Below are 25,230 nucleotides of genomic sequence, written 5' to 3'. Positions count from 1 at the left end.
AATATACTGTTTCTGTTACAGAACATGACACTAACATGTTATCCATTCCATTGGGGAGCAAAAGCTGCATATCCTGTAACACCTACAAAAAGAAGCAGAACACCACCAGGAAAGGTCAGCAATGGAAGCTACACTGGCTTTCCTGTAAGTATTTTTTTCATTTTTACAAAAGTTATAAATGCAGTAATTTAGTTTCTGCACAAATGCCAGTTAGCGTTAGCCCATTTCGATTTGAGTTTTATAAACATATATAAAAAAAAAAAAAAAAACTACTTTGAAAAGGCCCTGTCTCTTCAGTTACATTACATAGCTGCTGTTTATGTGCTATTGATAGCTTCATAACAACTGAATACAATGGTATTTTTCAAAGAAATTGAGTCATATTTGTTGTAAAAAAAAATGAAACTTCCTGGCAGATTAAAACAGTGTTCCACGCCAACACTTGAACACAGGACCTTTGCTTTCACACGCAAGTGCTCTTCCAATTGGGCTACCCATGCATGACTCACAAACCATCCTCACAGCTTCACTTCCTCCAACAGCTTCATTTCCTCCACTACCTCATCTCCTACCTTACAAACTTTACAACAGCTCTCCTGAAAAACTTGCAATACTAGCACTGCTGGAAGAAGGGATATTGTGGAGACACGGCTTAGTCACAGCACAGGAGATGTCTATTGCTAGTGTTGTAAGTTATTCAGGAGAGGTTTTGTGAAGTTTGGAAGGTGGCAAATGAGTTTTGTGTTATAATAATAACAAAGAAAATGCATTTGAATGGAAAAAATTAATTCAAAGTACACATATCAAAAAAGTTTTGTGTCACCTCAGTTCCAAGATTTCCAGAACTTGTACAGAAAACTGGATCAGGGATCAATGTAAATATCATTTCCGTCCTTTTTATTGCTCATGAAAACCACATACTGCATGTGGTACCACCATACAGCGAGACCTTCAGAGCTCGTGGTCCAGATTGCTGTACACACCAGTACCTCTAATACCCAACAGCATGTCCTCTTGCATTGATACATGCCTGTATCCATTGTGGCATACTATCCACAAATTAATCAAGGCACTTTTGGTCCTGATTGTCCCACTCCTCAATGGCCATTTGGCATAGATCCCTCACAGTGGTTGGTGTGTCACATTGTCCATAAACAGCCCTTTTCAATGTATCCCAGTCATGATTGATAGGGTTCATGTCTGGAGAACATGGTTGACACTCTAGTCGAGTCATGTAGTTACCCTGAAGGCAGTCATTCACAGGATGTGCATATGGGGGCATGAATTGTCATCCATGAAGGCAAATGCCTCTCCAATATGCTGCTGATGTGGTTGCACTATCGGTCGGAGGATTGTATTTACATAACATAGAGCCGTTACGGTGCCCCACCACCAGCCGCATATACTGGCCCCACATAATGCCACTCCCAAACAGCAAGGAACCTCCACCTTGCTGCACTCACTGGACAATGTATCTAAGGCATTCAGCCTGATCGGGTTGCCTCCAAACATATCTCCTACAATTGACTGCGACACTCATCGGTGAAGAGAACGTGATGTTAATCCTGAGTGGTCCATTCCGCATGTTGTTGGGACCACCTGTATTGTGCTGCACAATGTCGTGGTTGCAAAGATGGACCTTGCCATGGACGTCGGGAGTGAAGTTGTGCATCATGCAGCCTATTGCACACAGTTTGAGTCGTAACACGATGTCCTGTGGCTGCACAAAAAGCATTTTCAACATGGTGGCATTGCTGGACATCCACTGCAGTAGTAGCTCTTGGGTGGGCTGAGTGAGGCATGTCATTGGCAGTTCTTGTGTCTCTGTATCTCCTCCATGTCAGCACAACATCACTTGGGTTCACTACGAGATGCCTGGACACTTCTCTTGTTGAGAGCCCTTCCTGGCTCAAAGTAACATGATTGAACTGTGGTATTGACCGTCCAGGCATGGTTGAACTACAGACAATACGAGTTGTGTACCTCCTTTGTAGTGGAATGGCTGGAACTGATCAGCCTTCCATCTAATAGGCACTGCTCATGCATGGTCGTTTATATCTTTGGGTAGGTTTAGTGACATCTCTGAACAGTCAAAGTGACTGTGTCTTTGAAACAATACCCATAGTCAATGTTTATCTTCAGGAATTCTGGGAACTGAGGTGATGCAAATTTTTTTTGATATGTGTATATTACAATTGTATTATTATAAATGTTCTGCTTGTACGAATTTAGGCTATTCAGACTTTCTCTGTTACATTTCAATTGTAGATGCAGGCAGCTGACTTCATGGACACATGTTCATGTCAAAAAATGAAGAAAATTCTCCTTACTTCTTCCTTACTTGGTTCCATTCCACTTCAATAAAATAAATAAATAAAATAAAATAAAAAAACTTAATACTGTTATTAAGTATTATCTTATTCATGCACACTTATAATACATAACACTCGTAATACTTCATGTTTTAAGCACTACATCTTAATCGTTCTTCTACGTACGAGAGGGAGAAAAACAAAATCATGTGCAAAGAAAAATGAATGATGCACATTCATAATTAATGTATTTGCCGACACCTATGTTCATTTGGTGTTTCATTTTTTGTTTTTAATAAATTTTAACTTTACAATATTCTGGGGGTCTTTTATCATGTACCTATACAGGTACTGGTGGAATGAAGCTCTGACGATGGGTTGTGAGCCATGCTCGTATAGCTCAGTTGGTAAAGCACTTGCCTGCAAAACACAAAGCTTCTGAGTTTAAGTCTCGGTCAAGCACACAGTTCTAATCTGCCAGGAAGTTTTATATCAGAGCGAAAATTTCATTCTGGAAATGTCCCACTGCTGTGCCTAAGCTGTGTCTCCCCAGTATCCTTCCTTTAAAGAGTGCTAGTGGTGCAAGTTTCACAGGAGAGCTTCTGTGAAGTTTGGAAGGTAGCAGATGACGTACTGGTTGGAGTGAAACTGTGAAGAAAGACCAGGAACCATGATTGGGCAGCTCAGTTGGTACAGCACTAGCCCCTGAAAGGCAAAGGTTCCAATTTGGAGTTTTGGTCTGTCACATAGTTTTAGTTTGTCAGGAAGTTTCATGTCAGTGCACACTCCACTGCAGAGTGAAAATTTCATTCTGGAAAGGGAAAAATGTTTGCTGTTCACATTAAATTACTATTCCATGACATTTTTTAAGTATCCTTGCTTTTGTTCCTGAATATCTACATCTTCATTTATATTTATAGGCTGCAAATCGCAGTGAAGTGCACAATAGAGAGTACGTTCCATTGTACTAGTTATTTCAGTTTTTTCCTATTCCATTCATGTTGGAGCTGATATTACAGTTATAAATTACTAAGTTGTTTCATTTCATCAAGTGCACAGTTTTACATTACTGATTATTTAAAGCAAGTTGCCAGTCTTTGAGCCACTTTGAAATCTTACTAAGACCTGAATGAATATTTTGGATAGTATTTCATTAAAGATAACTGCATCATCTGCAAGAGGTCTAAGACTGCTATTAATATTGTCCACTAGGTCATTAATATCCAACATGAATGGAGTCATACCACACTTACTTGGGGGCACGTGAAGTTACTTCTACATCTCATGATGACTCTCCATCCAAGATAATCTGCTGTAGCCTCCCTACCATCAAATCTTCAGTCCAGTCACAAATTTTGCTGGATACACCATATTATCGTGCTCTTGACAATAAGCTTAGATGTGGTACTGAGTCCAGTGCTTTTCAGAAATCAAGAAATACTCCATCTACCTGACTGCATTGATCCAAAGCTTTCAGTGTCATGTTACAAAAGTGTGAGTTGGATTTCACATGACCAGTTTTTTCTGAATCTGTGTTGGTTTGCATGGAGGAGGCCATTTTGTTTGAGATACTTTATTAAGCTTGAGCTCAGAATATTTTCTAAGATTCTACCACAAACTGAAGTCAAGGATATTCGGCAGTAATTTTGTGGATCACTTCTACTACCCTTCTTGTAAATTGGTGTAACATGTGCTTTTTTCCAACTACTGGATATACATTTAAAAAATAAAAATAAAATAAAATAAAAAAAGGGATGTACAACAGATTATAGTTAGAAGAGGGGCTAACTCAGTTGCAAATTCATTATAGAATCTGACTGGAATTCCATCCTGCTCCGGAGCTTTGCTCAGTTTTACCAGTTTCAGCTGTTTCTCAACATGACTGACACTAGCACTTATTTCATTCATCTTTTCAGTGGTATGAGTATTAAACTGGGAAACTCTCTTGGATTTTCCTTTGTAAAGGAACTTTTGAAAATGGAATTAAGCATTTCAGCTTTTGCTTTGCTACCCTCAGTTTCAGTTCCTGTCTCATTCACATGCGTTTGGATAATAATTTTGGTGCCACTAACAGTCTATATGTAAGACCAGAATTTCTTTGAGTTTTGTGAAAGATTGTTTGACAGTGTTCTGCTACATTATTCATTGAAGGCTCCATTCATGAATTGTTCTCTTGACACCCAAACACATTTCATTCATAATCTCTCTCTCTATAGATACCAAAGCTTTGTTCTACATATATTATGCAGTAGTTTCTGTTTTTTTAGAAGTTTCTTCACAGTGTCTGTATACCAAAGAGGCTCCTTCTGATTATGAACTGTTCTACAGGGTACATATTGTTGTATATGGGACATCTGGGTAGACGGCTTGAACATGTCGCATTAGGTTTAGGTACTCCAAGATGGATGGAGGAACTGTGAGAGTGCAAACAAATTAGTGACACACAAATATACATTATATTGCACTGTGATACCTAAGTGAAGTTGTACAGTAAACAGCTTGCCGACAGATACAACTGAGCAATGGCCTGTAAAATGACAATGTCAACAAGATTATGTCCATCCTGGGCTCTACACTGTTACTCATTGTAATAAACACTTGTCCCTACACAAAGGCAATAGATAACTCTACTTGCAGACTAAACCTCACAGGCTGTTCTCCACTATGAACTGTATCTACACACTGCAACCCTGGAACTCTTTACTAGGATTGTCATATGCCAATGCTGAACATGGACTTTGCTGTCGGTGGTGCAGAGATAGTTGATTGGGCTATGCTTGTGGTTGGTGGCAAACTTCAAAGCACTGTTTGTGGTGCCAGTCAAAAAGTGTCTCAGTGTGGAAGCTCTGGTTGCATGCATTGACAAGGACACAACAACAAGGACACAACCCCCCCCCCCCCCCCAAAAAAAAAAAAAAAAAAAAAAAAAAAAAAAAAAAAAAAATAAAAAAAAAAAAAAAAAAACTCCTCACTGTCATCTTGTGGTATTGGTTGCTGCTACAACATCAGGGGAAGGTGTGGATGCAACAAGCAGTGAGGGGCTGAGTGCTGAGTCTGTAGCTGGTACCAAGCCATTGCTCAAGCCCCAGCATTCGCCTTGTGACCGCCCTGGAATGCTAGTCAAAAAACAAAGTTGAGGGCACACTCCTGCATCCATCAACAATGGAGTGCAATATTCATGGTGTTGACCCACATTGGTGTTGTGATGTGGGATGGCAGCTCCTGGGTATGTCATGGTGTTGAATGGACCATCCCCAGAAGATATCTGCTGTCCACTTGGTGACGGCTTAGACAGCAGGTCCAAATCCATGGTTAAGACCCTAGACGCTAGGTCACTGGATGGAGTGCAAGCTACATCATTCAGGCATGCAAAGACAAAGACCCAGTGGCAGGATCACGCAAATTATAAGGGCAGAGTTGGTTCTCATGTCACCACTGCAAACCTCCTGGACCCTGTACAAGAAACATGGATCTACCTAATGATTTTAGAGTACTGCCATGCTTTCTGGCCTTCCATCTGCCATACAACATGAAAAAATTGTTGATTAACTTTTACATTGCTTGAGGGGTCAGACTAGGCGCTGTTAGTGATGAGGGAGTGTGCAGTAGCTGAAGCAGTGTGCAGTGGCACTGTCCATGGAACAGCTCCACTGGTGAAGAGCTGTGGCAGGGTTGGGAGTGGAAAGATGAGAGTAAGTGCAGCAAAGCTTATTACCTCATGTGGTGGGTATGTAGCTTGTCTGTCTTCTGTTTGAAAGTGTGCTCAAAGCATTCTGCTTCTCCATTTGATTGAGGGTGAAAAGGTGAATTGATGATGTGATAAATACTGTTGGCTGCACAAAAGTCCTAAAATTCTGCTGACACAAATTGAGGACCATTGTCAGTCACTAGCAACTCTGAATTGTTATATGCATCAAAGACAATCAGCCAATGAATATTCGAGTAGGGTGCAGCAAGGTCCAAATGAATGCACTACACTGCCTCAGCACTTCTAGTTTTGGTCAATTACAGAAATGTTGAGGAGGGGCTGCCTGGTGTTTTGCACAAGCATGGCACTGTGCCATCATCTGCTCTATTTGAGAATCCATGCTGAACCATGTGCAACATCTGTGAACTAATTGTTTCACGCGGATCACACCCCAGTGGCTCTGCTGAGGCATGCTGAGTACATTTCTCTAGAAAACCTTTTGGATCACCACATGCAATTGTTTTGATTCACTGCATAGCAAAATAACACAGTGAAGAATAACATGTCATGACAACATCCAAAGTATCAGCAGATCACTGGGCTAGTAATTTGTTTCACTGAGAGAGGCCAACCCTTGTGGATGTAGTACAACAAAATCTCCAAGTCCAGGTCCACTGCCATTGCCTGTCTGACCTTCCAATGATCTAAAGGCAATTGGTCCACAGCATCTAATTCCTGTGGATCGATGTGACAACATGATGCTTCTGATGTGTCTAAGTCTGCATCTGTGCCCACAGGAAGATGTGAGATCTTGGCTGCATTGGCATGCTAGGATCTGTGCCTGTAAATTATCTTATACTGATAATGCGAAAGAGTAAGAGCTCATCATTGCAATTTTTGTGTAGTGCAGTTTAGAATAGGATTGGCCGGGTTGAAAAGTGACTGCAGCAGTTTGTGGTCAATGACTAAGTAGAATTTCCTTCGTTACACATATTGGTGAAATTTAGTCAGTCCATAAATGATTGCAAGAGCCTCATTTCCTATCTGCAAATAATTGGTCTGAACCTGTTGAGAAGTTTGGAGGTGAAAGCTATGGTCTGACTGCAGAACAAATTCTGTGTGAAAGTACCATGCCAGTGCCATACGAGGATGCATCTGTGGTCTAGAAAACTGGTTTTCCAGGATCAAAATGGACCAGAGAATGATTACTGAATTAAGCATCTTTCAAGTTCTGAAATTCAATGTCTCATTGGTGGGACCACATGAAAGGTACGTTTTTGTGTTGAAGATAATGTAAGGGCACTCCAAATTGAGCTGAATTAGAAATAAAGCAGATGCAGAAGGTCAGTTTCTCTAGTTTTGAGTGCAATTCAGAGAGATTTCTCGGGGGTCTGAGGTCACAAATAACCTGCAAGTGTGACTGCAGCAGATGAACACCTTGGGAATTAATCGTGTGACCCAAATGCTCAATTTCAGTATGGAAGTACACACACTCGTCTCTGTTACATTTGAAGCTTGCCTCTGACAACACTTTGAACAGGGTGCACAAATAACTGAGGTGCTATTCTGCTGTGCAGCCTGATACCACAATGTCATCCATGTAATTTGTACATGAAAGCACAGTTAATTGTTCAGATAGCATTGAAGAATCACTGGTGCAGATGTGCCACCAAAAGGGAAGCCAAGATGTTTGTGGAGTCCCATGTGTGTATTAAGTGTGTATTAATCCCGAAACTTCCTGTGACTGTTCATCTGATTGAATCTGTAGGTAGGCATCATGCAAATTGATCTTGGAGAAATAGCGATCTGCTCTTACACATCAGGTCACAGCAGTGAGAATGAATCAGCTACTGTCTGAGGATTCACTGCCACCTTAAAGTCTGTACAGATTCTCAATTTCCCTGAACCTTTCTATGAAAACTAACAGGTATGCCAATAAACTGGCTGTGATGGATGCAGTTATGCCTTTTCCCTGCCACTCTGCAAGTTCCTTTGTGTCATGTTCATGGAACAAGTATGTTACCACTTGAGCTCTGCAAAAGTAGGGCTGTGCATTGTCTTACATCATAACAAGAGCAACAAAATTGGTAGCTTTACCTAATCTCTCATCAAAGAAATCTTTAAATTAATCACAGAACTGAGCAACACTGGTTCTAGAGTCAAATGAAGAAAGTGCTAGCACATTGTCTACAATATGCAATACAAACAAGTAAAACAAATCAATGCCAGAAATATTAGCACTGACCCACGAACGCAAAACATGGAATGACAAAATCTGTTGCAAATTCTTATATATGGCAGGAAGGCTATGAGATCCTAATACTGAAATAGCATGTCCATTACATGCTGTTAGCATAGTTGTTGACTTCTGTGACTTGGGTTTTCCAAGCAGATCACAAGTATTGCGATTTAGCAATGACACTGAAGCACCCACATCTGACTGAAATTGAACACTTTGACCAGCAATAACAAGGTTCACAAAAAGTTGGTTGGAGTGGCATTGCACAGAAGAAACTAATGATTCTTTGTATTTCAGTTTCACAGTGTCACATCTCAGAATGAACAACATGCACCTGAAAGTTCAAGTTAAGTTGTTGGATGTTCTGAGCAGAAGACTTTGTCATCTGCAGACAAACAGCTTGACTGTGCCTTTTCTTAACATATGCAAACCAAGTCACATAACACAAAGGGCACTGGTTACATTTGTGAGATTTGAAACAGTGTGAGAAAGATTTCATGCCAGTAGATTTTTGGCCAGGTTGCTTATGTGGCAAGCTGTGGCATATCTGCCTGGCCCTCTGTGTGTTTGCCTTTGAAGTGGGTAGATTATGTTGCTGTGCAGTGTCATCACTTGGGACTACAGAACAAATGTTGCCTGCTCGAAAACTATCAACTGCAGTGTCACACAAATCTTGAAAGTTGGTAATCTGCAAAACATGTTGCAACCTGGGGTTGGCATGTCTTAATACTTATTCACAGATTCTATTGTCTGCCATATTTTGAGTAGTAATCTCATGAATCATCAAGTCACTATAGTATTTTCCATACTCCCACTTAAATTTGCAAATCTGTCAGCCATTGCTGGTATGTTTGACCTGGTTGTTTCTTAAGCCTAAAGAATTTAAATCTGGCAGCTGCAACATTAATCTAATCATTATAAAATATGTTCAGTGCTTGAATAATCTCCTTATAGGAATCTATTTCTGGCCTTGTGGTAGGGAATAACTTTGCACAAATGCGGTAAATGGCAACACCAATGGTGAACAGAAAAAAAGACTGCTGCAAAGTACCTTGAATTTACTGAGCAGCCAGATGTGCTTCAAATTGTGGCAAATATTCTGACCAGTCTTCCTTTTCTTCTTCAAATTGTCAAAATGGAGACAACAGTGGAGGTTGTGTTGTCTGTGGCGGTACAGTGGATGTCAGTGTCTGATTCCGTATCTCATTTGCTGCTATCTGCATTTGGATGAACTCCTGCATCATTTCCATAAGGTGATTCATTGACTGCATATGTAACTGATTTAGACTAAGCAGTGGTGCTACAGGCATTTGTGTTTGTGGTGAGTCTGGAACCGCGCGACCGCCACAGTCGCAGGTTCGAATCCGGTCTTGGGCATGGATGTGTGTGATGTCCTTAGGTTAGCTAGGTTTAAGTAGTTTTAAGTTCTAGGGGACTGATGACCTCAGAAGTTAAGTCCCATAGTGCTCAGAGCCATTTGAACCATTTTGTTTGTGGTGCCACTAATTATAAGGTAGGCAAATGAGGGGTTTGAAACAGTGGGTTTGACATGGTGAACAAATGCTAATACAAACACACAAGAAATCTTAAAGCTAACTTGTGTACTATGGCAGCACAGCAAGTAAACAGTAAAAACAAAGAGAACCAGTCTGTAATGGAAAATTTTCACAAGCATGAAAAGTTGATGAACAAGGAAGTAAGGAATAGTAAAGTGACACAGGAAATGATGCAGCGCAGTGAGTTTGGAGTTCTTGTCAGCAGATGATGTGTATGTATTATCAGGGTAACAGAGCTCACACATGTCATCTTAGTTTTAGGTGCTCTGAGGTGGACAGAGTAATTGTGACAGTGCAAACAAATTAGTGACACACACATATACACTTTACTGCACTGTGATACTTAACCAGAATTTTACAGCAAGTTGTTGGATATACTTGCAGCCAGATATAATTAAGCAGTGGCATGTCAAGGCATGTGTTACTGAATACACTGTCAACTAGAAGATGTCTGTCCTGGGCACCACTTTGTCATTTACTGTAGTAAACACTTGTCCCTAAGCGAAGGCTCTAAGTGACTCTACTCATAGAATGAGTCTCACAGGCTGTACTACTCTACAAACTGTAGCTATGAACTTGTTGTTGGTGATGAACTTTAAAGTGCTACGCATTGTGACGGTCAGAAACTGTCTCAGCGCAGCAGCTCTGGCTGCATCCATTGACAAGGACACAATATATATGTGTTAGTACTTGGCTGGCATTTGGTGCCATGTGTTTGTTGATTCCCATTATTTCCAGTAGGGTCATATTTCAAGACTCTGTTTCTATTTTCTCCCTTGTTAAATTAAGTTTTTGTTCCAAATACTTGATTCAAACTGTAAATTCATTTTATTTCTCATCATTTGTTATATGTACCTCCACATAAAAACTTCCTTTCTTTACCTCCTTTTTTAGTTAATGTAACTATTGTAATATTTTTCTTGCATATCCTATGTAAATACTTTGTCACTTTTGTATTTTCTGTGTGAATAATATTTGTGTAAGTCATACATCATGTTTATATGTGTTTGCAACATTCAGTTGTCACCTGACTATGGCCTGAGAAGCCGAAAGCCAGGTTGTAAGAAAATAAATACCTATTTTGCAGAACCTTAGGAAGTGTTTTCCTTTTTAATGTTATCATAACCATCATGTTCTGCCAAGCTCCAATGGAAAATTCAGTAAATGACATAAAATTAGATCTCTTCTGAAAGTATAGGTTAATACCTAGTGTTTCTAGGGATACATAATTATTTGTGATAAAATTTTATTATAAGGCACTTTTATTAGTTTATTCAGAACAAGTTGCAGTGTTACATCTGACCACACTTTGTGGTAAGTTTTAACAGCCATGTAGGTCAGCTGTAGGATAATATTTTAAGTTCTAAAAATAATATTTGACCAATAAGAATATAATGTTCTTTTTAAAATTGAGGGGTTAGATGACAAAAATAATAACTTTGACTGGCAGGTCTAAGCAAAAATAACTCAAATGATGTTTTACAACACAAAAATAATAAACTGAATAAAATAATTCTTATGTTATTATTTATTTCTTCACTTTAACGTTTTTGTATTTTTAAATAAAAGGATTCTTCATGGAATTGTGCAACTCTTTGTATACAAAGATTGTAAATGAAAGAAAATCTGCCTACCAATCTGATAAATAATTGTGACACTTGTAAAGAGTTCTCTATTGGTGCAATGAATGTGTCCCAAAACTTACACTTTACACACTGTTCATTCAGTAAACTGTCTACAGATTTATCCATGCAAATGAAAAAAATAATCATCTTCTTCTGAATTGGAACTTTCATCACAATTTTGAAATTTAAGTTTTCTTTTAGTTTCTCTAATAATTCTTGTGTTTTGCTTGTTCGTTATATTGTTTTTAGGGTTTTTCTCTTTTATATTCTTCTGCTTTGCCTGCTTCTTCTGCTACAGGTCTAACAGCTTTTCTTTTTCAGGGGAGCCTGTTAGGATTGAACATTTTAACTTCTACCTTCCTCAGCACTTTGGGGCATATTCAGGACAAGTCCAGGACAAAATTTTGTTTTATTCTTGGATCCATTTACAGGAAAAGAGCTAGTTGAAGGTCCATGAGTTGCAGAAGTGCAAGCTGAAGATCCAGGAGTTGCAGAAGTTCTAGTTGACGGTGCAGGAGTTCTAGGGTTAGTGTAATTTGAAGGTATAATTGTCCCAGGAAGACTATGGGTTGGTGGTCCAGGAGTTCCAGAAACAGTGCTGATTGATGACATGACAGTTTCAAGAGGGCTGTTTGTTGATGGTCTGAGAGCTTCAGTATCAGTGTTAATTGAAAATAGGGGATTGCCAATGCTGCTAGGTGATGATCTAGAAGATGTAGACACCATAGGGTTAGAGGTTTGTGGAGATATTTCTCAATTCACAGATGGCTCTGGCAGTTCATTACTTCAGATTGAGTGAAATCGGAATTTTGAAAAACATGCCTGTGAAATGACAAAATTGCTGGTTTTAAAAATGCTAAAGATATATTATCATTATTAACTGCTTACTTAAGAGGTGCAGAAACAATGCCTGGTATGCTGTAAATATTCATCCTAGATCCGTTATGAGTATTCATCCATGAATACATAGCAGCATTAATATAATTTTTGAAAGGACCATATACGCTGTCATCCAGTGGGTGAAGTCCATATGGAGTGTGGCAGAAAAGATTGGAGAACAATGCCATTTTCCTTGCAGAAGTTTGTTGTTGGGTGACTAATAATGACTTTGATGGTAATCCAAAAATAGCTGCACCTTTCTCTCTTTAGTTGGTTTCATACTCTTTATGAAGTGTTTCTTGTAGCCCAGGAAATCTTCATGTGCATCCATCCAGAGCCATTGGCTGTTCCAACAGTGTTCAGGATCTCCTCAAATAAAATAGTCATGAAACTTTTTTCAAGGAAATGTGAACGTAAGCAGACATGATAGCCAAGAGCATTGACTGCCAAACACATCGTGCCTCATTCTGTTGATGTTATGCCAGCAATTTGCTTTTTCCCTTTGTTCCTAAAATTATTTAGTTGTTACATTAGTTTTAATGACATTGTAAATTTCATGGGTCTCAAATTTGTATTCATTTAACATTTTTGAAAGATCACAGTAAAATATTTTGACACTTTGTTAAAACCTGTAGCTCTACTGAGATTTGTAGCCTCTGGTTGCCCAATGGGTAAGGAAAAATTCCTTTTCCAAAACCCATTTAACCATTCTTTGCCAGCCATTTCTTTCTCACTTCATGTAGGTGGAATTTTATTGTTGTTAAAAATAGTACATGCTGGTACATAAATGATCACAGGGTGATAATCTGCAAAATAAGTCAGCAAGCTCATCACTTCACATATGCACATAAATGTTCTCCTTCTTTGACTCTAAACATATGACTGTAAGGTTTGTAGCCCTCTTTCCGAGCTTTACCTTTTTGCTTTTTTGAAAAAATCTGTAGAAGGACATATGACATATATCTAATATCTTTGCTCCACTTCCAGTGCTTTTCTCTGGGCTGATAACTTTTTTATGAGCCACTCTGACAACTGATTGAGGTATCTGACCTTTATCAATAGTTTTAATTCAATTTCTTGGCATCCTAAAACTGTAGAATAAGATATTTCATTACACATGTATTATTTTATTCAAAGAAACTTACCATAAAGTCAAAGGTATTCACAACTCTCTTGATTTCTGCAATGAAGGGGATGACTGTAACATGTTACAATCATCCTTGGTACCAGTATTACAAATGTCCCCAAGCCACATATAAAACGTTAACATGGCACCACGTTAGCTTGTCTGCAAAATTTCATTCTTTACTATAAATATTTTGAGAGAACTGTACATAACCTATATGTATATATAATTTTGTTGTTGAAATTGCTTTCCTGCAGTGATGTCAAGTGTTAGAGACCAAGAGACAAAAATATAGCTTTTGATGGGCAAACATAAACTCCTATCACTAAACATGCGACTCAAGTCTGAGGCCACTCTACTTAGCTGCAAATATGGAGCATGCAGTGTGGCACAGTTCTGTGACTGTGAGTGGAAATTAACTCAGTTACCAATATAATCTGCAAACTGACCTCAGTTACTTTTGCCACTGGTCTCCTGTATGCAAATTAGAACCATAGGAGTACTTTTAAAGCTTCCTTTGCCAACCCTGGATAAATATGCAGGAAACTAACCAAAAATTACTCCATCATCATTTACTGTAACTGTTCCTTAGCACTGTAATCTCATTTCAACTCATCTGCATCCTCTTGTATTTCATCAGGAAGTGCAAGCACATCAATTGTGAAGTATGATCCTGCTAATATGCACTGCCAGTCTTCTGAAGACAAATGAGAAAAATAAAGTTTGAGCCTTTCTTCAAGTCATTCCACATAATCACTGATGACACTTAATGACATTGTACAGAAATGAGGGAATGATGGAGGTAGTAATCAGAGTATCCAGGCAACACTTCCATTGTTGTGTCTTTCCCAAGAAGGCTCTTATGGTATACATTGCTTTGATACTACATTGCGTATTGTTGTTTGAAAGTGACATCTTATCCATTTTGCTGCCTACCTTCTACAAAAATTATCCTGGCTACCTTAAGAATGGAAGGTTTGATTATCATCTCATCAATAATATGAAGTTTTTTATTGTTAAGAGAGAAATTTTATATGAAGCTTCAATAACTTCCCCATTTTCACACTGAAATATCCCAGTTGAATCCGATTTAATGCATTTGTTTTATTCAACAGTGCCATGTGTGCTATTGTTAGATGATGTTCCAGATGCACATCATTTCCTAAGTCATTACTGAGGACAGTATGCCACATAACACAGTGTGGCGTTTGGACACTATCTGTTTCAATAAACAAGAATTGATACTTAACATATTTTTCACTATACAACATTCTTTTAGCAGACATTTTTCACTCAAAGGGAACGTGAAGACACTATTTACTTCTACAGTGCCTAACAGGTGCAAACTGAGTTAAGAATGCAGAGTGAAGACTTAAGAATGTGATTATATGTGAAGCAAAGCTGATGTTACCATCTGTACAAAAAATGCACTCACTAACTACATCTACATCTACATACATACTCCACAATCCACCATGTGGAGCATGGCAGAGGGTACCTCGTACCACAACTAGCATCTTCTCTCCCTGTTTCCCTCCCAAACAGAACGAGGGAAAAATTACTGCCTATATGCCTCTGTATGAGCCCTAATTTCTCTTATCTTATCTTTTGGTCTTTCCATGAAATGTAAGTTGGCGGCAGTAAAATTGTACTGCAGTCAGTCTCAAATGCTGGTTCTCTAAATTTCCTCAGTAGTGATTCACAAAAAGAACACCTCCTTTCCTCCAGAGACTCCCACCCGAGATCCTGAAGCATTTCCATAACACTCGCGTGATGATCAAACCTACCAGTAACAAATCTAGCAGCCCACCTCTGAATTGCTTCTATGTCCTCCCTCAATCCGACATGATAGGGATCCCAAATGCTTGAGCAGTGCTCAAGAATAGGTCGTATTAGTGTTTTATAAGCAGTGTCCTTTACAGATGAACCACCTCTTCCCAAAATTCTACCAATAAACTGAAGATGACTATCTGCCTTCCCCACAACTGCCATTACATGCTTGTCCCACTTCATATCGCTCTGCAGTGTTACGCCCAAATATTTAATTGACATGACTGTGTCAAGTGCTACACTACTAATGGAGTATTCAAACATTATGGGATTCTTTTTCCTATTCACCTCTATTAATTTACATTTATCTATATTTAGAATTAGCTGCCATTCTTTACACCAATCACAAATCCTGCCCAAGTCATCTTGTATCCTCCTACAGTCACTCAACGATGACAACTTCCCATACATCACAACTTCATCAGCAAACAGCTGCACATTGCTAGCCACCCTATCCAAAAGATCATTTATGTAGATAGAAAAAACAGCAGACCTACCACACTTCCCTGGGGCACTCCAGATGATGCCCTCACCTCCAATGAACACTCACCATTGAGGACAACATACTGGAATCTATTACTTAAGAAGTCTTTGAGCCACTCACATATTTGGGAACCAATCTCATATGCTTGTACCTTAGTTAGGAGTCTGCAGCGGGGCAACAAGTCAAACACTTTCCGGAAGTCAAGGAATATGGCATCCATCTGATACCCTTCATCCATGGTTTGCAAGATATCATATGAAAAAAGGGTGAGTTTCATTTTGCAGAAGCGATGCTTTCTAAAGCCATGCTGATGCATGGACAGCATCTTCTCTGTCTCAAGGAAATTCATTATATTCGAACTGAGAATATGTTCAAGAATCCTGTAACAAACCGATGTTAAGGATATTGGTCTGTAATTTTGAGGATCTGTCTTTCTACCCTTCTTATATACAGGTGTCACCTGCACTTTATCCAGTTGCTCAGGACTTTATGTTGCGCAAGAGATTCGTGATAAATGCAAGCTAAGTAAGGAGCCAATGCAGTAGAGTACTCTCTGTAAAACCAAATTTGAATCCCATCAGGACCCGGCGATTTATTGATTTTCAACCCATTCAGCTGCTTCACAACCCCAGGGATGTCTCTGAACTGCGCTGTCAAACCATCTGTAACCCACTTTTTCAGCACATATTTCTCCAATGCATCATTTACTATGTGTTTAAATTTGCCCATAATTCTTCCACGTCCATTGTACAAGAAGTAAATGAAGTCGATCCATTTACTAAGTGGGAAGCTAACAACTGCTTATCTGATCTTTCTAGTAGGAATACTCTCCTAGCCTTCTTGACTGACTTTTTAACTTTTGTAACCATAGTCGTAATGACAACATCATGATCACTAATCCCTCTCTCACCATTGACACCGTTGATGAGGTGTGGTCTGTTTGTGGCTACCAGATCTAAAATATGTCCATTATGCATTGGTTGTCGATTTAGCTGCTCAAGACAGTTTTCGGATAATGTGTACAAAAGTAATTCACATGATGGCTTGTCTGTACCACTTGTAATGAATCCATAGAAATCCGAGTGTATACTATGTAGGTTGAAGTTGCGTCCGACTAATATAGCATGATCCGGGTACTTCTGCGATACAGTGTGTATACTCCCTTTGAATGATTGTAGAACTGTCACGGTGGAACCTGGTGGCCAGTAATAACACCCAACAATTAACTTTATTTCTCCTGTTAAACATGTCCAGATAACTTCACAATCACACTCTACTTCGACCTCAGTAGATGCAATATTTTTGTCAACTGCAATGAAGACACCACCTCCTAAGGTGTCTAATCTGTCTTTTCGATACACGTTCCAACCCTCACTAAATATTTCAGAACCTCCTATCTCAGAGTTCAGCCAGGTCTCAGTCCCAAGAATAATTTGTGCGCCACATGCTTCCTGGAGGGCAGTAAATTCAGGAACTTTTATTCTGAACACTCCGAAAATTTACTGCTAATACCTTGATAGCTGAAGTGTCTTTACACTGAGGGCATCCTGATTTCCCTGCCTGCACGTCGACTGGTGAGTGTTCATCAGGATACCTCGCACTACTGCCTAGCCTAAAAAAAGCCCCATATGCCTGCCACAAGTACTCTGCTACCCAAGTAGCCGCTTCCTTTGTGTAGTGCTCCCCTGACCTATCTAGGGGCATCCTACAATTCGCCACCCAGTCGTGCAAGTCTAGAAATCTGCAGCCAAGACCATCACAGAGTCGATGAAGCCTCTGGTTGAGACTCTCCACTCGGCTCCAAACCAAAGGACCCTGATCCACTCTGGGAACAATTCTGCAAATAGAGAGCTCTGCTTGCACCCCGCGTGTGAGGCCAGCGGTCTTCACCAAATCCGCCAGCCACCTGTACGAACTGAGGATCGCCTCAGTACCCAAGCAACAGGCATCATTGGTGCTGACATGAGCAACTACTTGCAGACAACTGCACCCCGTACGCTCGATAGCCGCAGGCAAGGCCACCTCCACATCTTGGATGAGGCCCCCCAGCAGACAAACCAAGTGCTCGTTGGAATTATTTCCAGCCCTGTAAGCTATTTTCCTAAGGGGTTCCTTCACCCAGCTAACGTTGGTGCTCCCAATAACCAGCAAGCCTTTGCCTCCATGTGCCTGCTCGGGCCCTGCTGAGGGAGCGGCCACCTGCTCACTGACAGGATGAACGGGCGAGGCCAGCCGGCCAGCCTCCAGATTGACCCTTCACCTCGAGCGATGCAAACGCGTTGCAGTCCGTCACTCACCCTGAGGTGAGGGCGGCCCCAATGCGCCGGGTACATTAGAAGGTGCTTTGGCAGCTGAGTCAGCAGACACAGCAAACGACACATGGGGTGTCTCAAGCGACGCACCAGACCCTCCGTCGTCACTGCACCTTGAGCCAGCAGCTTGAAGGTGGCTGACTGTGACCAACAGCACGTTCAGCTGCTCGCGAACCACGGCCAGTTCCTCCTGCGCCCACACACAACACGCACACACCCTATCGATTCTACTGCTCATATCTGGACATATAGAGTTGTGACAAATAAAACAGCAATACACGACTGCACGGTTGTGTCACCAGCGCCAGATTGAGCTGCGATATATGAACAATTACTTACAAACTAAGCAACTAAATGACCATGACTATGGCACTATACAGATATTACAAAGTGATCCTAATCCTGTCTTAGTACAAATGTCAACTGCTTACACAATGTTACACTCTACCATTATTAAAATTTGATACTACCCCTTTCTAATTTGAAAATATGCAAAGATCCAAAAAATTTTACCACGCAAGCACACAAACACACAAAGTAATTTGAATTAAACCTGTGGAACTAATACAAAAAACTTAATATATGACTAGTTTCTGCTACTGCTGCTCTCACATGTCACTCTGCAAGCACAGATGAAAGTGCACTGGCCTCTATCTGCTGGTAACTGACTCTATGAAATAAACAGAAAGCACTGGCTGTCCAAAACAAACAACTAACTAACAACTCCATGAATTCGTACTTTACAGCTATCAATAAGCAATATGACTCCTCTCAAACACGAGAGTATGAAAGGATTTTATGTAATAAAATATGCAAGTGCACAAACACTCAGAAAGAAATTAAGAATCAAACTACAAAACAAATATGAAAGCTAAATATGCAACTCCCTACTGCCCTGCTGCTGCACTGATACTTCACCAGTGGCTGCTCAAGGCTCACTATCAAAATGTTACAAAATTTTTGACTGATGAGACACATGTTTCTGCTTTCTTCTGAGCTGTCCACACCCTCAATCCCCACAAGTCTGTCAGGAAGCAGGAACTGACTACAAAGATGGATTTAGTCCTGTTGTGACACCATCTGAACTTTGCTACCAATAGTTGCTTCAATTTGATGGGAAGGTAGCCTTTTTGAATCAAATAGTTAGAGATGAAGTACACATGGCTCAATCAAAACATTCTGGGGACTATACAGATAGAGTATATTTCATGAACGAATCTTTATAGACTAAAGCAAGCACCTTGCTGCTGGAAAATATGTTATATGGAAACCATCTCTGAATATCTCATAGAACTATTGAGTGTTCCCATGAAGCACATCATAAATTCTCCACAATAATTCAGCAAACAAACTTGTTGCATTTTTGAGGTGGTTCCTGATGACTGCTGCTCCCTTCTTGTTGGCATCCTACAAACATCAGCTGTTGGACCCTCCATCGCTCTGTCCCTGTCCCTCCCTGTGCAGCCAGTGTGGTAGGAAATGGCAGTAATGAGGGTTGTGGTAGACAGTTCCAAACTCTGGAGTCCAATGCCCACACTATTGTCATCATGTACAAACCTCACTCTATGGGAACACTTTTCTTTTTGTAGGCTTAGTGCAGGGTTCCATGCCTAACTTGGTTGTAGGCCACAATCTTTGTTAGTTAGCACATCTTGGACCCTAATTACAATGGTCTGTTTAATTATACAATCCCAGAATGAGAGATGGCAGTGGTAGCAGATTCCTCAGACACTAATTAAACATTACTTGTAATTGAGAAGTAGTGTCTTATTCAGATAAACTTTTCACAAAATATGTTCCAGCTCACAAATTTTAAAGTTCAATACAGCAGTTAGCATGTCAAAACTGATGTAATCATGAATGAATTCCAAGAGTTTAACCAGTAATAATTCCAAGATGCAGCTGAAATAAACCAGGTTTCAAAGCTGCTTACTAACACTTGAAAAGGTTAAAGTTCCAACTGGCTCACAGATTCTAAGTTCCATTCAGCCCAATTTTTTCTATGTTCAAATGAATTTTGAAATATTCACAAGGCCACTTTCCACTCAAAATTTATCACTTTACAAGTTCTAACCATAGTAAAATGTTTCCAACATACAAGTTGCTTCCATGAGTGTCTGGAGCAGAATGACAAGCAGTAGCCATTCAAATGGGTCTATAAGCCCTTGGTTGCCCTATCAAAGCTAACAGTGAAGATGCACAAAACTAATGGTGTAGATGCATAAAATACATCACAGTTTAAAATATATATATTTCACAAATGCAACACGTAAAATAAGGGAAAGGCAACCACTCACCTATAGCAGATTGATGCATGGAACACAGAAACAATAACAGAAAACAGTACTGACACTAGCTTTAGAGCACTAGTGCTTTTTTCAGCGATAGTGAACACACACACACACACACACACACACACACACACACACACACACACACACACACACACACACACACAACAACAACAACAACAACAATCATGCCCAAATGCACAGTCCCATGTCCACTGCAAGACTTGAGTCTTGCATTGTTGAGTATGTGTGCTGATGTAGGTATGAAACCTCACCAATAAAATTAACCCCACAATACAGTGGAACCTCTAGGTGTTCAGGATGGATGTGGAGAGACCGAAACTCCTCATGCAGGATCATCCCTAAGGGTGGGGTGGCTTTGTCAATAACATACATCACTCCTCTTGTCTATACCTGGTTACTTAACTGCCAGCAATTGTCCCTGAATTTCATGTGAGTCACAGGATCACAACAATCTCTCTGTATTTGCTGCCAGAGGAAGCAATATATATTGAGGCTCTTAAGGGCTTAAAGACCAGTTCCCCTGAGCATTTGTCCTAGTGGCAGGCTTTAGTAACCATAATGTATTATTGTGTGAAAACTTTATGTGCCCCAGGAGTTGACTTTTAGAGAGTTTCATGATGTCTCAGGAACTGTGCATCCTCAACAAAGGCAGTCCCTCTCATTTCAATGTTGCTAGTGGGTCATCATCAGCCATAGACCTCTTTCTCTCTGATCCTCGGCCCTTGCAGGTTGTGCTCAGTGGGAGGTTACTAATGTCCTTCATTCTAGTGACCATTCTCACTCTGGAACCACCTACCAGATGGAGCAATCCTTGAAAGGAAGCTATGAATATGGAAGATCAGCAAAGCTAAGTGGACATTGGCTGTGTTTGAGCACAAAGGCAGCATCCAAGAATGGGTGGACCACATCACCGATTTGATCCACCATGCTGTTGATTCATGCATCCCAAAGTCCTCTGGTCCGCTTAGAAGGCAGCCAGTACCTTGGTGGATTGACACATGCCACTCTGCAGTCCAGTTCAGATGTGGGGTTCTATGACTGTTTAAATGCCACTCAAAGGCAGGAAGCTTCACACTCTTTCAAATAATGGGCGCCAAAGATAAATGCATAATCAAGGAGAGCAAAAAATGGGCATGGCATGTGTTCCTGGACACATTCAGCTTTTTACCTGTTCTGCAAAAGTATGGGAAACCATCTGGAGGATTTCCAGTAAATATAGTTACATAGTGCCAAAACAGGAGTGACTCCAAAAAATGCCCAAAGACATTGCTCAGACAATGGCAGAGCACTTTTTCTTTTAAAATGACTATTGCCATTACCAGCCATGATCTATCTTTCTGCTGCTGCTGTACAGCTATGGAGAAGGATGAGCTGGACTTCAGATCCAGCACGTCTGAGCCCTACAACTGCCCTTTCACTATGTGGGAGCTAGCTTCAGCACTATTTGAGGCTTGTTTTACTTCAGTTGGTCATGACCAAACATGATACAGCATGCTTCTTAACTCTCAAGCAAGTCCTCCTAGAATGTCTTAATTTGATAAGGCACACGGTAATGTTTTGGAGGGAGGCAATTTTGATACCTCTCCTCAAACCAGGAAAGTACCAGATGTGTTCCAGTGGCTGCCATAGCATCATCTTGATGAGCTGTGTAGGAAATAACTAGGGACAAATCGCCAACTATTGTCTGGTCTGGATATTGGAGACCAGGCAGCACCATACACACTGTTAGTGATGATTCAGAAAGTGTCATTCCACTGTCAACAGCACTGAGTTGATGACACATTGAATAGTTTTGAACAGGAGAATAGTGTTTCCCAGGGAAGTGTTTTAAGTGTTCTCATCTCTACCATACCTGTTAACAGGATAACATGTATGGTATGGTGTCAAGTGTAATGCTCATTGTTTCTTGACAGTTTTACAGTTTGTGGTTCCTCTTTTAAAATTGCAACTGCGACTTGTCAATTGTAACTCACAGTGGTGAACTGGAAGAGTGGGCTGCAAATTCAGGTTTTACATTTTTCCAGACAAATGTGTATGTTTTAATCTTAATTAGTCTTGTCATGTTTATAATTTACCTGACTTAATAGTGTAGCTGGGTAACCTCTTTTGGTGCTATTCAATTGTCAGGATGAACATTACTGCAAAGGGCATTTGATTCTAAAGCGTTATGTCAGGGTGAAAAACACTAAATTAATTACTTTTTCTCTCTTAACAACATGTGGGTAGGGTGGGTTCTTCCTTGGCTTGGGTATGAGGTAGAATGAAACAGAATTTTTACATAAGATAACTTTTATTGAAAGACTTGTAGAATGTTTTTTTTACTGGATTGTTCTGGATAGGAGAACAGCAGCTGTGTTGTTTGCAAAGCCTTTTGCTGCACAAGCGGTGGCGTCTGATTACGCCTGGTGGTATGTATCTTGTGTTGCCGTCTCACCCAGTTGACTGGAGATGCGCATCATGTGGTGGCCCATTTAATTATTGAGAATGAAATCGTGAATTGGATGGTGATACCTTGGATGTTGGTAAAGGTAAATAATGTGAATGGCCAATAGAATATTAGTAGGATTTTGAGGAACTGAAACTTTACCTACGACAGGCTTCTTGTTCAGCCACATTTGACTCACCCCGACCCTTGGCACTAACAACAGATACCTCGTGAATTGGATGGCGATGCCTTGGTTGTGGCTTCCCAGTGTTTCTCTTCTCTAAGCGGCCCCATGTGTTGTGCATGGGCCAGCAGAGTGGCACGGTCGGGGAAGGCCAGTGCCCCATACTTGAACAACGGACTCCAGCTTGCCAGTCTTCGGCTGCAGGTCTTCATCACCAGCTCACAGGTGGCTGCTGATGTGAGGCCGTCTCCTTCCCACCCTCACGAGTCACCTGGTTACGTAAAAATCAGTCTTAAAATACCTTCTAACTTCTGTCTTCTGGCGGCGAGGCTGCTGCTTGCTATTCCATTACAGCGGTGGACTTGGTGGTTCTGTGTATGATGTAGTCTCTTCCTGCATGACGGTCTTCAGCACCAACTGAACTGTAATGGAACTGAACTCGAATCGAAAGTCAACTGCAGACTACTGTCGGGCCCACTGTGTCTTACATATTTATTTACTTCAGTTCACTGGAGGTGAACGACTTCATGGTCATTGCCTCTTCTGTCACATTGAAAAGCTTCTCGAAGAATCTTCTCAGCATCGGTCATTGGCTCTTGGAATGTAGGTGAGGGCCTTTGATCACATGTGACAATTGAGAAATACGTGAGCCGGTCGGGTGATGCCCTGACAGCAGAATCGACATCTTCTACTTATGTGGGGAGGGCAATGACTTCTCCTGAATGTGCTGACTTGCAAGCACCGGCCGTTGCCATTGCTGCTCTGCCCGCTGTTTGCCAGTGTGTAGTTCTTCTAAATTAAACTAAGTTTTTCATTTATTTTCTAATTTATACTTCACTTCACATTGATTTCACTAATTTATTTACCTATCTTAAGTAACACTCTACATTCCTCCACTCTTCTGAGAAATTCATCCTCGAATTTACCACTTGACATTTCTCCACTCTTCACATGGCAAAAGCACTAACACAAGCAATGAAAACTGTCGACTTAGATGATTACACATGCTTCACATTAAGTATGTTGAAAATACTTTATCACTTTACTAAAGCACTGTATGCTTATGAATCACATAGTTTACACATAAATCGTTATAATAAGTGTAACAAATCTTAATGACAATGAATAAACAAAAATAGATTTTTCACTTAGTAAATTACATAGCAGCACCTGTTTAATTTACCCTATATTAATGCAAGAATATCTATTCTACAGTATTGTTTATTTTAACATGACTGTTTAATAAAGACTGAAATACAATACACAAAATTAATACACTAATGCTTAAAAGTAGCCACTGAAGTACACCAGTTAAGAGTGTGGTATCCAGTTAACAGGGATTTTATGAAGTGGTATATTATTATTTAGTTTATTTTTTCGTCTTAAATAAAACAAAGCTGTACAAAGCAGAAACACCAACACAAAGGTTCCAGATATACCTGTTCCTAGCATTATAATTTTAGTTTTGTGTTAACTTTTTAACTTTAAGACATGTTGCGTCATAACATTGGCATCAATTTTGCCTTGCCTTGAGTTTATGACCATATCTAATGACTTCAGAAGGGAACTGTCAAGGGAGTCATTGAGGTAGGATAGGTTTTGTTTAGGAAATGCTAGTAAAAACAAAAACAAAGAAAAGAAGGAATATATTGTTAACTACAAGAACTACATGTTTCTATGTTCAACTTTTTTCCTTAAAAATTAAACCATTATCATTTATTAATTATATTAAAAACAGAGATTCCAAGACTTACCAAGTGGGAAAGTGCTGGTAGATAGGCACAATAAATAAAACACACAAACACACACACAGAATTTCGAGCTTTCGCAACTGGTGGCTGCTTCGTCAGGAAAGAGGGAAGAAAAAGGAAAGATGAAAGGATGTGGTTTTTAAAGGAGAGGGTAAGGAGTCATTCCAATCCCGGGAGCGGAAAGACTTACCTTAGGGAGAAAAACGGATAGGTATATACTCGTGCGCACACACACACACACACACACACACGCACACACACACACACACACACACACACACACACACACACACACATATCCATCCATACATACACAGACACAAGCAGACATATGTCTGCTTGTTTGGTAAGTCTTGGAATCTTTGTTTTTAATATACACTCCTGGAAATGGAAAAAAGAACACATCGACACTGGTGTGTCAGACCCACCATACTTGCTCCGGACACTGCGAAGGGCTATACAAGCAATGATCACACGCACGGCACAGCGGACACACCAGGAACC

The 25,230-nt window shown here is 40.2% G+C and overlaps 1 protein-coding gene across 3 annotated transcripts in view; it reads left to right on the top strand.

The window, feature by feature from the left end:
- Positions 1-25,230, top strand: part of LOC126273200 (cGMP-dependent protein kinase, isozyme 1-like) — a 365,331-nt gene that overhangs the window by 69,113 nt on the left and 270,988 nt on the right. For all 3 annotated transcript variants that reach the window (XM_049976745.1, XM_049976753.1, XM_049976759.1), the window contains exon 2: positions 22-144. In XM_049976745.1, the coding sequence (XP_049832702.1) occupies positions 22-144 (123 nt within the window). The remainder of the gene's footprint in view (positions 1-21; positions 145-25,230) is intronic.

Source organism: Schistocerca gregaria, chromosome 1 (assembly GCF_023897955.1).
Source record: "Schistocerca gregaria isolate iqSchGreg1 chromosome 1, iqSchGreg1.2, whole genome shotgun sequence".
In the NCBI taxonomy this organism is placed as follows: Eukaryota; Metazoa; Arthropoda; class Insecta; order Orthoptera; family Acrididae; genus Schistocerca; species Schistocerca gregaria.
The sequence above is the reverse complement of the archived record's forward strand: the minus strand, read 5'-3'. Positions and strand labels throughout refer to the sequence as shown.